Genomic DNA, 11380 nt, shown 5'->3' with positions numbered 1-11380 from the left:
TAATCCAGACATAATCTTAGAGGTGTATTATTTTCCAGATTTGAAGATGCTAACATTTATTTGAATGTAGGAGGAGCAGGAGGGACATGATTAGAATGAAATGGTAGAGTGGTTAGGGAGGCATGAGGCTGAGATGTTTTGGACATGAGCAAAGCAGGGATAATGGATATATTGGGAGAAAAAAAGGAAAAGGGAAGACCAGAGAGAAGATTCGTGGATGTAGTGAGGCAGAGGTTGATGTGACAGAATAGGATGCATGACATACAGTGAGATGGGGGCAGATTCTTGACTGTGGCATCCGCTCAAGAAGGTGTGGGCAATTTATTTTGACAAGGGGCCACATGAGAAGTCGATACTGTAGATGCTACAATCAGGCTCTACTTGTGGAGACTGGAAAGTAAAAGTATTTGAGGCTTTTTTTTTGTCCATCCCCAGTGGCTCCCTGTGGCTTTGACTAAAACAAAAACAAAAAAACCCCTAGATATTATACTTAAAAATAAAAATAATAGTATTTACTTTACATTTTTTAAAGCCATTAAGCTGCTATATGTTTTGTTTATTTATTAAAGTATCGTATTTTTTATTTGATTTCTTTGCACAAATACAAGTTGGATTGAAAGTGTGCCCTTAGGTTTTTAGGTGGGCTCTTGAAACAGGGGGCTCAAGGTAGGTGGTGGTGCATATGGTACTAAGGTGTCAGAGATGTAGCTAGGAGGAAAGGCCTTAAAAGTTCCAGTATCAAAAAGCTAAAACAGGAGTGATGTGATCTCTGAGTTCTGTGGTTTTCATGAGCATTGCAAGCAACAAGAAAGGAAACAACAAGCCGAACCAGCAACCAGCTAATCTGCTGAAAGAGAAAGGGCAATTCTAATGAATATTAAACTGTCCAAACCTGATGGGGCAGTACTGGAATCAACAGACAGAAAAGAATATGCATGGCATCGTGTTGGTTAATCAAACAGAAAAAAGTAGGCCTTAAAAAGTTTATCGGAATTTGGTGACCTTGAGAACTGGTCTGTCAATTAATATATCTTGAAATGCTGATTTACTCAGAAAAAACTCCAAATTTCAGGATACTTGGTCAGTTAGTCAACTTTTAAGAGCTATATAACTCATAACCTTTGAGTTATGAAATTATATATCCTTATATAGTATATATTCTTTAAGTTACATTTAAGTTTTTAACTTACTGATGACAAAAACGCTTTTTCTTCAGTGGCTTCCACAGAAGATAGAATGAAGAAGAAGAAGAAAACTTATATACAGTGCACATAAAATAAGTTTCAGAAGCTTTCAATAATGGGTTTCACATATTAACACATTCCTTACGTTCACAAGGGATTATAAACAAAACAATGTCAGACAAAGAAAAACAAAGAAAAACAAAACAGACAAATAGGCGGGGGGAAAAAACTATGCGTGTGACTAATAAATCCAGAAGATGGCAGTAATATAGCGCCACCTCTGTGAGCTGCTTTAGAACGTCAAAGAAGAAGAAGAGGCGGAACACCTCTCAACACATTTCCGCCAATAACAAACCTGCTAGCTTGTAGCAACTTGAACTGTATTGTTTGTGCTTTTTTCCCCCCAAGTGTCTGCAAAAAATTGCTAGGCAACGGTTGTTTGGAAGTTGGTTAATTAGAAGACGTTTTTCCTGGAATTACACAAATATTACCATTAAATGTTTAAACCGCCGGTCATAAACGTGAATCAGCAAATAAATGGTTGCGACTGGTGTTAGCTGACAGGCTAACGCGCTGCTCGGTGACATGCTCTTTTTAGCAGGTCGTTGGACGTTCGCGTATTAATTAACATGTCCTGAAACGCGTCAGGATCATCGCGCTGCAGACGGACAGGGGGTTTAACAGTCAGAGTGTGACCTAGAAAAAAAAAGATACCGGGCCTTTTCAGACGATTCATGTTGTTTCCTGACCGGGAAGCGTTACCTTCCCAAGTTTTCCACCAGGTGAGTCAACATAAATGGCAGTAAAACGGAGGTGGAAATTGACCCAACCTGAATATGAACAGTCATAGAGATTGCTTGTAGTAATATATCATCTATGCTGCGTACTTAGTTTAGGTCATATGAGGTCATAAATGTATTCTTTGTAAGGTTAGCGCATAGGTTTATTTGACTCCAAAGACACCTGGGTTATTTTATCTAGGCTTCATGGGATGTTTTAACCAGGTTTTGTTTATTAGAAAGCTTGAGGAAGTGTATGTCCCAATTTAGAGATCATTTCCTGTCTTGTGTCTAAATAAAATAAAAGACAGGACAAAACATAACAGAACAACTACTACTTCTTCTGGGTGGTCATCTTCCATCTCACCCCATTGCTGGCATTCTCGTCTAACATCAACCCTCTGTATCGCTAATCCTGTCTATTGTTTTCAATCTCACTTAAAATCTTAGCACCTTCAGGTCTGCCACCTCCAGCTTGGCCTTCTGTCTTTTTGTTAGAACCACCATCTTTGAAAAATACATCATAGCAAGTCTCAATACCTGTGAACCTATCCTTCTGTCACATCTCACCCCTGATACTCCATCCACTTCACCCTGTCTGCACACTATTCGTCACCTTCCTATTGCACTTTTAATTAAAGAGAAAAACAAAGAGGTTGTATTGGAAAGTGTTGGACTATGTAGAACCACAATAGAGAGGTGTGGCACACTGTCTAAATGTCAAGTGTAGGTGTTTTATTCTGCTGAGATGTGGTAGTTGCAAAAGCCATAGCATAATGTTCACGTTAAGGATAATAGTAGCCCCAGATCATGCTAGAAATAGACCCTTCTTGTATCTAATCTCCTCACTGTAGAGGGTATAGGTTCAGGTTTTTCCTTTAATGTGTCAGCGGCCTACATGTTTCCTAACAAAAACAAACAAAGAACAAAATATATAGACAGCTTAACATTCCTGTCTGTCTCTGTTTTTCTTACGGTTCATCTCACTCTGCAGATTTGCAAAATGAAGATGTTCTCTGTGGCACACAAGACTGTCTTCGTAGTGGATCACTGTCCCTACATGGCAGAGTCCAGTCGTCAGCAGGTGGAGTGTGATGTGCTGACAAAGAGCCGAGCTCAAGGGGTCATTCCTTTGGCCCCGGTGTCAAAGTCCCTGTGGACTTGCGCAGTGGAGTGCTCCATGGAGTACTGCCGGATCCTCTATGATATTTATCCAAAGGACAAACTGGTTAGTGTCTATCTTTTATTGTTTGTTCATCTAAGTGATATAATTATGAGACTGGGCATGCTGGATGTCCACTTTCTAATGTCATCCATGCCACTGACATTTTCTGCCTCCTCTTTATTTTCCAGGTTAATTACATTGTGAGTGATTCAGAGTTTCACATACTGAATAGCTGGAGGAGGGAAGATCAGAGCACTCATGAGGTAATCCACTACCCATTTAAACACAATAAGCTGTCTGAATTGAATTGTAGTTGTAGTATCTAACAACAACTTTGTCACAATTTGGAGACATTTCCTTTGAACTCAGTGTCTCCCATCTTTCTTCACAGCTCATGTCAGCTCTGGCAGCTGTTGGGCCACCAAACCCTCGCGAGGACCCGGAGTGCTGCAGCATCTTGCATGGGCTGGTAGCTGCAGTGGAGTCATTATGTAAGATCACAGAGCTGCAGCATGAGAAGCGCATCGCTCTGATGGACACAGCTGAGAGAGTTGCTAACAGAGGCCGTATTATCTGCCTAACTAATGCTAAAAGGTAAACAGAGGCCACGTGTTCAGTGTTTCAGCTCTTTATTTTGTTTGAGTCATAAGAAAAACTTATACAACTGTATCACTGAAAACCTTGTGCAATGTGAGTTAAGGCCATAATAAAACTCTCATCTATACTTGAATGAAGGTTACCACACAGCTAATACAGTGATGGAAAGCTCATAACAGTCAGCTAGAAAAACGCGGGATACTAAAACATATTGGCTTCACTTATCTGCTGAAGGAGCATGTTTTACCAAATGTGCAAGACATGTTGCACTTCTGGCAAGAAGCATTGTCTGCATCAACTCTAGTGAGGTGTAACCAGGCTTTTTAAACACCTTTTTTTTTTGGTTTCCTCATTGTCGCTAAGAGAAGAGTATGTGTTTTTCCGACACAGGCTCAGAGAGAGAGACGTTTGAATGCATCAAAACAGATGCTGAACAGTTTCCTGAACTACTCTGAGTCATTTTTTTTTTTTCAAAACAGTTTTGTCAGGTAATATTTAGATAATTTTTTTTAATCATAAGAATGAATCAACGGAAGAATTTTGTTTCTAAAAAAATAGAAACTGCATTGTTTTCTCTCTGAGGTAGCATAAAGTAACAAGAGTCAGTAACAAGGGTTAGAACCTGCATGTTCAAAAGCTGTCAGATTGATTGGAAGAGGTGTATGTCTGAGGGGGGCTTACATGGAAAATGGGTCCTTTGTCAGCAGATTTACAAACACATGTGCCTCTGTGCAGCCATGTACTCTTGCAACACTTGTCATTTTACTTATCCATAAATGTCCATAAATTCCTGCTCTTTTTGTGTTTTGTCGTGCAGCGACACACATGTGCGCATGCTGGAAGACTGCATCCAGGAAACTATTATAGAGCAAAACAAGCTGGCAGCAGGCTCAGACAGGTCAGTATGCAGCAAAGAAAGACATGTCCACGTGATCCTGACTTGGTTATAAAAAGTGAAACTCTGGTATTGCCTGCCATATTAAAACTCATTGTTCTGGTTTTTAAGGCTCATGGCCATCCAGCAGTGTGAGCTGGTTCTAGTTCACATCTACCCACAGGGTGAGGACACACTGGTGTCTGACCGGCCCAAGAAAGAGGTGGGTGAAAAGCTTGACGGTCAACGTTTAATTAAAATCAACCACTATAGAAAGTGAAGACGTGTTAACGCTAAATTTCACCCAAACCGCATTTAATCTATCACAATCCAGCTTTTCACTGTGTCCCTCTCTTTGTGTCTCAGATCTCTCCTCTGCTCACCAGTGAGGTGCACAGTGTTCGAGCTGGGAGGCACCTGGCCACCAAACTCAACATTTTGGTCCAGCAGCACTTTGACTTGGCCTCCACCACCATAACGAACATCCCCATGAAGGTAAAGGCCATCTTCGTCCTGCCTTTTATCTGCTCTTGCACATCTTTTGCCAAAATGTTGATTAAAACAACATGTTTGTCTTTCCATGCTGCTAGTATAGAAATCTTTTTTTAGAATACAGTGCACTTCTCACTTTTTTTTTTATTGGACTGATTGGTTTTATGTTTTTTTTATCCTCTTTTCTCACTCATATCCACATTTTTGTTTCTTTGCTTGCTTATAAACTGCGAACCCTTGCTTCACTAAAATAACCCAATGCACTCTAGTCGCATCTTTTGTTTGATCTCATCTGCATGTCGATGTGACTGTGAACCTGCTGCTGGTTTCATGCTGTATTTTCTGTTTTGCTAGCCCACATTAAATGTTTGCGAACAGGTTAGTACTCTGATCACACACACATCAAACTGAGGAAGGGGGCAGAGTTTGCATCATGTAGTGTGTATATTTTGAGCCTTAGGGTCATGAATTTATCCTGATGTGTCAGTTGGATCAAGTAAAGGACGGGCAACTCTGGTCTTACGTGGACTTGCAAAGTTCAAATGTAGTTTTAAAGGGATTTGATTTGTGGGAAAATCTTTTTGGTCTGATTGTAGAGATTATTTTTATGACAAAAGCTAAAAGAAAACTTCAGAATTTGTTGTATTCAAGTGTTCATAAGTGGAAACATCTGTGACCAGCGTTGCCTCTTCTGATTTATTAAATTCTGTCAATGTGTAGATGCCCTAAAAGTTGTTCAAACTTCCCTTGCTCTATATCCACCCCTTGTAAACGGTCTCTCTTCCCGAGATCTTCCATTTAGTGTCTCAGTGTGTTCCATTGTGCTGCTTTTTTTTTTTCTTTGTAACTAGTTTTTGAACGCATCTATCCCTTCAATCTGGATTCCAGCTTTTCCAGCTATCCATGTACTGACTTTTTTTTCCAAATGTACAAGGTTTACCCATTGATAGTAGTGTTGCCCATATTGAGAAGTAAACAAGTCCTATTATCAAACCAAACGTTTTAAACACATTAAAGCATGTTTAAACTGAATAATAATTTCTGCTTTAAAACTTGGGTCATTGAACAAACCAACATTTTTCCTTTCACTTTGTTTGTTTATCGTTTTGCCCTTTGGGACATGAAATCAGCAGTGTCGATGCGTGTTTGTGCATTTGTGTGAGTTTGAACCTTTTAGGAGCTGACTTCACGTTGACCTTTGTTTGTTAATGTCTCTGTGGGTGGACAGGAAGAGCAGCATGCCAACACGTCGGCTAATTATGACGTTGAGCTCTTGCATCACCGAGACGCTCACCTCGAGTTCTTTAAAAGTGGTGAGTGCCCACGTTACATGTCTGCCTAGCTCTAAATGAGCCAGTTAAACAGGTCAGGAGGTTGAAACTGTTGTTTTCCCATTGAAAGAAATGCTGTTGAAACCTCCAAACCCTGCTACACAAAATAAAGTAGTTCAGAAATATTGCAAGAATTAGATGGAGCTTGCACATCCTAGCTTTAGCTGGGAGGTGAGGTACAAGCTGGACAGCTCAATGGGCTCCTTGTTGATGTTTTGAGTTCTTAATCTTCGAAATAAATTAAAAAAAAGTCAATGTTGTGTTTATGTTGTGTAGGAGACTTACACATGGCGGGGACCAGCACTCGAGAAAATGGACTCAAGGAGACGGTTACATTAAAATGGTGTACTCCACGAACAAACAGCATAGGTGGGCAAAATTGCAACAAAGGATCACCTAACTCATTCTTCATTTAAAAGGTTTTACACTTGCAACACCATGCATTGTTTTTTTTTATCTCATAAATCTATAAATTATATACAAAAGTACACAGAAAAAATACCACATGTTTAAACTGAGACATGTTACTGTCTCTTCAAATGAATTCGCTCATTTTCAGTTTGATGGCAGCAACTCGTCAGTGATACTTAAAAGAAAAAGCTGGTTTACAGCTATTTATTTTAACTGACTAACAGGTCAATTTTCAGAACAATTGTAAAAACCTCTACAGTACGCAAGAACAAAAACATTCAGAAAATGTGAAGAAATTTCTGTGCACAAAAGACGAGGCCCTCAGGAACTCTAAAATCACCACTGGTTATTAGCCTTAGGCCACGCTTGGTGATGTTGCTCTTGAGTTAAACGATTTATCCTCATGTCTCATTTAAGCAGCGACATTTGTTCAGTTTATAGTTTTAATGTATTTTTCTGTAAATTTACAGACTAGGTATACACAGTATATTGGCAAATATTGGGATTGTTGACTGATATTAGCATTTAGGCAATTAAAATAGCTTTTAATGATGACACTGGCTGGTCTTAATATGTTGTCACAGTTATTTAGAGCTGGAGAAATCAGTAAGAACGGAAACAATGAAAAAAGAAACAAAAGCAGAACAGTTTCTGCCCAGAATTGTACAACCTGTGCATCTCTGTCACAGTGTCCTTCTGGGATCTTGTTATAAAATAACAGTAATAGTTGTAACAGACAAATAGTATTACCCTCCAGGGGAAAAAAAGAGACATCAGTGAAGGAGGCAATCCTCATGTTGTATGTAGTATTTAATAGTGGTCAAAACATTTGTTTTTTTTTCCACTTCAGAGCTACATTACTGCACAGGAGCCTATCGCATCTCCCCCACAGATGTCAACAGTCGTCCCTCGTCATGCTTGACCAATTTTCTCCTTAATGGTAAACTGGATTCATCACAATTTGTTTATATTTCTTGTTGAAATCCTGTTTCTTGGACTGTTCCTGCAAACCGATGAATATTCGTGTTGATGTGCCGATTAACAGGTCGATCCGTGTTGCTGGAGCAGCCGAGGAAGTCAGGTTCAAAGGTAATCAGCCACATGCTCAGTAGCCATGGAGGCGAGATTTTCCTGCACGTGCTCAACAGCAACCGCTCCACCCTAGAGGACCCGCCCTCCATCAGCGAGGGCTGCGGAGGCCGTGTGACAGACTACCGCATCACTGTATGTACAGCTCCCATCAGCTGTTCAGAAATATTCAGCAGAGTTGATCTGATCCTAAATGGTTTTCTTTTTTTTCTTTTTTTACATATTTTTCCTCAGGATTTTGGTGAATTTATGAGGGAGAACCGGCTAACTCCTGTGTCAGAATCTTCCCATGATCCCTCAGGGAAGCTGCCAGCTGAGAGGGCCAAAGCTCAGCTGGAGCGCCACACTCGATACTGGCCAATGATCATCTCCCAGACCACCATCTTCAACATGCAGGCAGTGAGGCACCATCCAGGAATACTAGTCTTCCTGATTATCAGTGTTCTTTCTTATTTCTACCAAAGACTTGTCTTTTTCCAGTTGGCCTACATCACCCTTTAGCACATGTCTGTGTTGTTTTTGCTCTATTAGGTGGTTCCTCTGGCTAACCTGATAGTAAAAGAGACTTTGACTGATGAGGACGTTCTCACCTGCCAGAAGACCGTTTACAACCTGGTAGATATGGAGAGAAAGAACGACCCACTCCCCATTTCCACTGTAGGATCTAGAGGCAAAGGCCCCAAGAGGTATTACCTCAGTTTTGTTCATTTTACACCTCCCAGTCCTGGCTTACCAGCAGAAATCAGCATTAATATTTCCACATAATTATTATCTCCAGGGATGAGCAGTACCGCATAATGTGGAATGAGCTGGAAACATTAGTGAAGACTCACGCCGGGGCGACTGACAGGCACCAGCGAGTTCTGGATTGCATCATTGCCTGCCGCAGCAAACCTCCAGAGGAGGAGGACCGGAAGAAGAGAGGGAGGAAGAGAGAGGAGAGGGAGGACAGGACAGAGAAAAACGGAAACAAGGAGATGGACGACAAAAGCTGGCAGGACTCAGAGAGGTCAGTAGTGCCCGAGAATCTTCAGTTTGTTTTAGCAAAAATAATTTTGTCTATCATTTCTCCATGTGGATTCACAGCTTATATTTATTGAGCTTATTGGATACAACAGAGGTTCTTTTATTTCTTTCTCCTAACTTTAATATTTGTGATGTATGCTCCTCCGTCTCAAAGACTAAAGGGTTTGATGGATAAAGATGAGCAGGAGTCGGAGGTCATTAAGGATTCCCCAGACTCACCAGAGCCGCTCAACAAAAAGCCTCGCTTAACCTCAGAGGAGATTCAGCCTCCAGAAAGATCGAAAGGTACCAACAGTTGACTCCTGATCTCCTTTCATAATACAATGCAGAAGCGCGGATACATTTTCACTAATTTATTGACATTTTATCACAGTATAAGGCACAATTTTTAAAGAAAATAACACCACCCAAACTATTTATATGTTTTTGGTTCGCTGTGTTTGCAGGTCCTGTCTCACTCCTCACTATGTGGAGCAACCGAATCACTGCAGTCAATTCCAGGAAGCACCAAGAGTTTTTTGGAAGAGCCAGCTCCGTGAACAACAAGTTTGAGTTGTACCAGCACCTCAAAGATGAGAACGGGTGTGTTCAGTCATCTGTGAAAGTGTCATTATGCTGAATGAATACCATTCTTGTTAGTCCGGTTTGTGTTCATGCTCAGGATTTAAAAAAACTTGACATTGTCCTTGCTTACAGGATGGATGTTCATGAAAATGGGAAGGCCACCAGATGATGTTTCCACAGCTCCAGTGCGTCAGCCTTTCTGCAGATGAGATTTTGGACCACAGTGCTTTTAAGACTGCCCAAAAAAGGACATCAAATTAAAATAGACGGTGAACTCTTAACAAGGAATTTCTAATTTTTTTACTCCTAATTTTGTAGTTATGCAGTTCACATGTTGCGTAACACAATAAAAACTGCCAGTAGAGAATGTTGCTGTTGGCTTTTGCACAAATCATGCTCAGTTTTATCTTCTCATTACTTCATTTGTCTATAGAGTATTTTGTTTTTCATTGAGGAAAGATGTCTGCAGTGTTCAGTGTAAGACTTTAAGTAGGAATTCATAATTCATAAATGTGTGTACCCGTCTGTAAAAGCCAAAATCGGAACGGAATTTGGCCATCTCATTTCTAGGTCATCTCCTTCAAAAAGCTCTGGAAAATAATTTTAGATTTCTCTCTGGAAATCAGGCTCTGACCACTTACACTTTGCCAGAATACCGAACCAGCGACTTGAATTTAATCCAGAGGAAGAGCAGGAAAGTCACAATGAGCCAAATCTTGAAAGAAGAATGGGTCCTGGGAGTGTTTTAGCTGTTGGATTGGCTCTAAAAGAAACATTCATTCGAAACAACCTGCACATGAAGACTGCCAGGCATTAGGAAAAAGTGGAAAACCACATAGAGGATTCACGCTGAGGGATGGTGTCACAGATATGGTGACATGATTGGTTTAAAGATGTTATTTAAGTGGTGATTCATGAATCACTGATTCATCTTTTGTGATGGGGAGCTCTGGGAGCATTGATTCTCTGAATTCATGGATCTATTTGTGGAACTCATTGCCAACCACACAGTCGTTTTTATTTGATCAGTGTGGTTAGTCTAATTTGGCCCATTTCTCACAGGCTGTAATATCATAGAAATGAACTGTTAAAGAATCTAGGTTATTTATGCAGCAGTAGATCCACCCTGCTGAAAATGTGGTGCAGATCCAAGATTAGAGGTAGCAAGGTGCTCAGGCCATGTCTGTCTTGGGCCAAGAGGAGGAGATCCTGAGGTGCAACTTGGAGGTCCACTTTTGGAGAAGCACCATAAAGCACCAAACCATACAAAACTAGCCAGGCAGCCACAGAGCATCCACCTTATCTACTTTTGGATCCAAAAAGGATTTAGGTGGGATTGTGAAGTGAAAGGGGAATTCAAAAGTGGTGATCAGAGCTAGAACAGACTGCAATACTGTCAGTGGGAGAGTACGAGATTATGTTCTAGGTTTCATTAAACACAGAAAATAATATTTATGTGAATATGAAAATGTCTTCAGAGAACATGAATATTTAATGGCCATTTTAAAAGGCATGAGAAAGTGGGCATGTTTGGGTTTTGGACTGTTGGACTATCGAGGGGGAAAAAAATCTGTCATTTTAAGCCTCAACTGTTGTCCTGACACGTCTTATATTTACTACAGCAGCATTAGTTCTTCATGTCGGAAAACTGAGACATCTCAGACGTGATTGTGTAGTTAAACTTCTTTACACTGACGGAAAAAAGAATTTCACTGGACCAGCCGACTTAAGACCAAAGAGGCTGCATGAGTTTGATGTCTCTCCTCTAGGCTCCGTGTCTGAATGCAGTGACCGGCTCCTGAGCAGTAGGGGGAGTCATTGAATCAAAACATCCTTCAGATATTGGCCTTCTACTCAGAATTATTGAA

General features: G+C 40.5%; 1 protein-coding gene across 1 annotated transcript; it reads left to right on the top strand.

Moving 5' to 3' along the window:
- Window positions 1–1488: 1488 nt before the first annotated feature.
- On the top strand, window positions 1489–9906 carry ints13 (integrator complex subunit 13). Its single transcript, XM_031726603.2, has 17 exons — window positions 1489–1966; window positions 2958–3191; window positions 3317–3391; window positions 3520–3722; window positions 4543–4623; window positions 4732–4822; window positions 4966–5094; window positions 6320–6404; window positions 6699–6791; window positions 7684–7773; window positions 7879–8057; window positions 8157–8321; window positions 8454–8608; window positions 8701–8931; window positions 9103–9233; window positions 9395–9530; window positions 9645–9906. The coding sequence occupies exons 1-17, from the start codon at window positions 1919–1921 to the stop codon at window positions 9679–9681; spliced, it is 2163 nt and encodes a 720-aa protein (XP_031582463.1). The 5' UTR covers window positions 1489–1918; the 3' UTR covers window positions 9682–9906.
- Window positions 9907–11380: the final 1474 nt, after the last annotated feature.

Source organism: Oreochromis aureus, linkage group 17, assembly GCF_013358895.1.
Source record: "Oreochromis aureus strain Israel breed Guangdong linkage group 17, ZZ_aureus, whole genome shotgun sequence".
In the NCBI taxonomy this organism is placed as follows: Eukaryota; Metazoa; Chordata; class Actinopteri; order Cichliformes; family Cichlidae; genus Oreochromis; species Oreochromis aureus.
Note: the sequence above shows the minus strand (reverse complement) of the source record. Positions and strands in the feature narration are given on the sequence as shown.

Bases quoted from the DNA above. Each gene is read 5' to 3' on its own strand.
- ints13 (XM_031726603.2), top strand. From the start codon at position 1,919: ATGTTGTTTCCTGACCGGGAAGCGTTACCTTCCCAAGTTTTCCACCAG. The intron at 1,967-2,957 runs GTGAGTCAACAT...CTCACTCTGCAG, and splicing joins CTTCCCAAGTTTTCCACCAG to ATTTGCAAAATGAAGATGTT. The intron at 8,609-8,700 runs GTATTACCTCAG...TATTATCTCCAG, and splicing joins AGAGGCAAAGGCCCCAAGAG to GGATGAGCAGTACCGCATAA.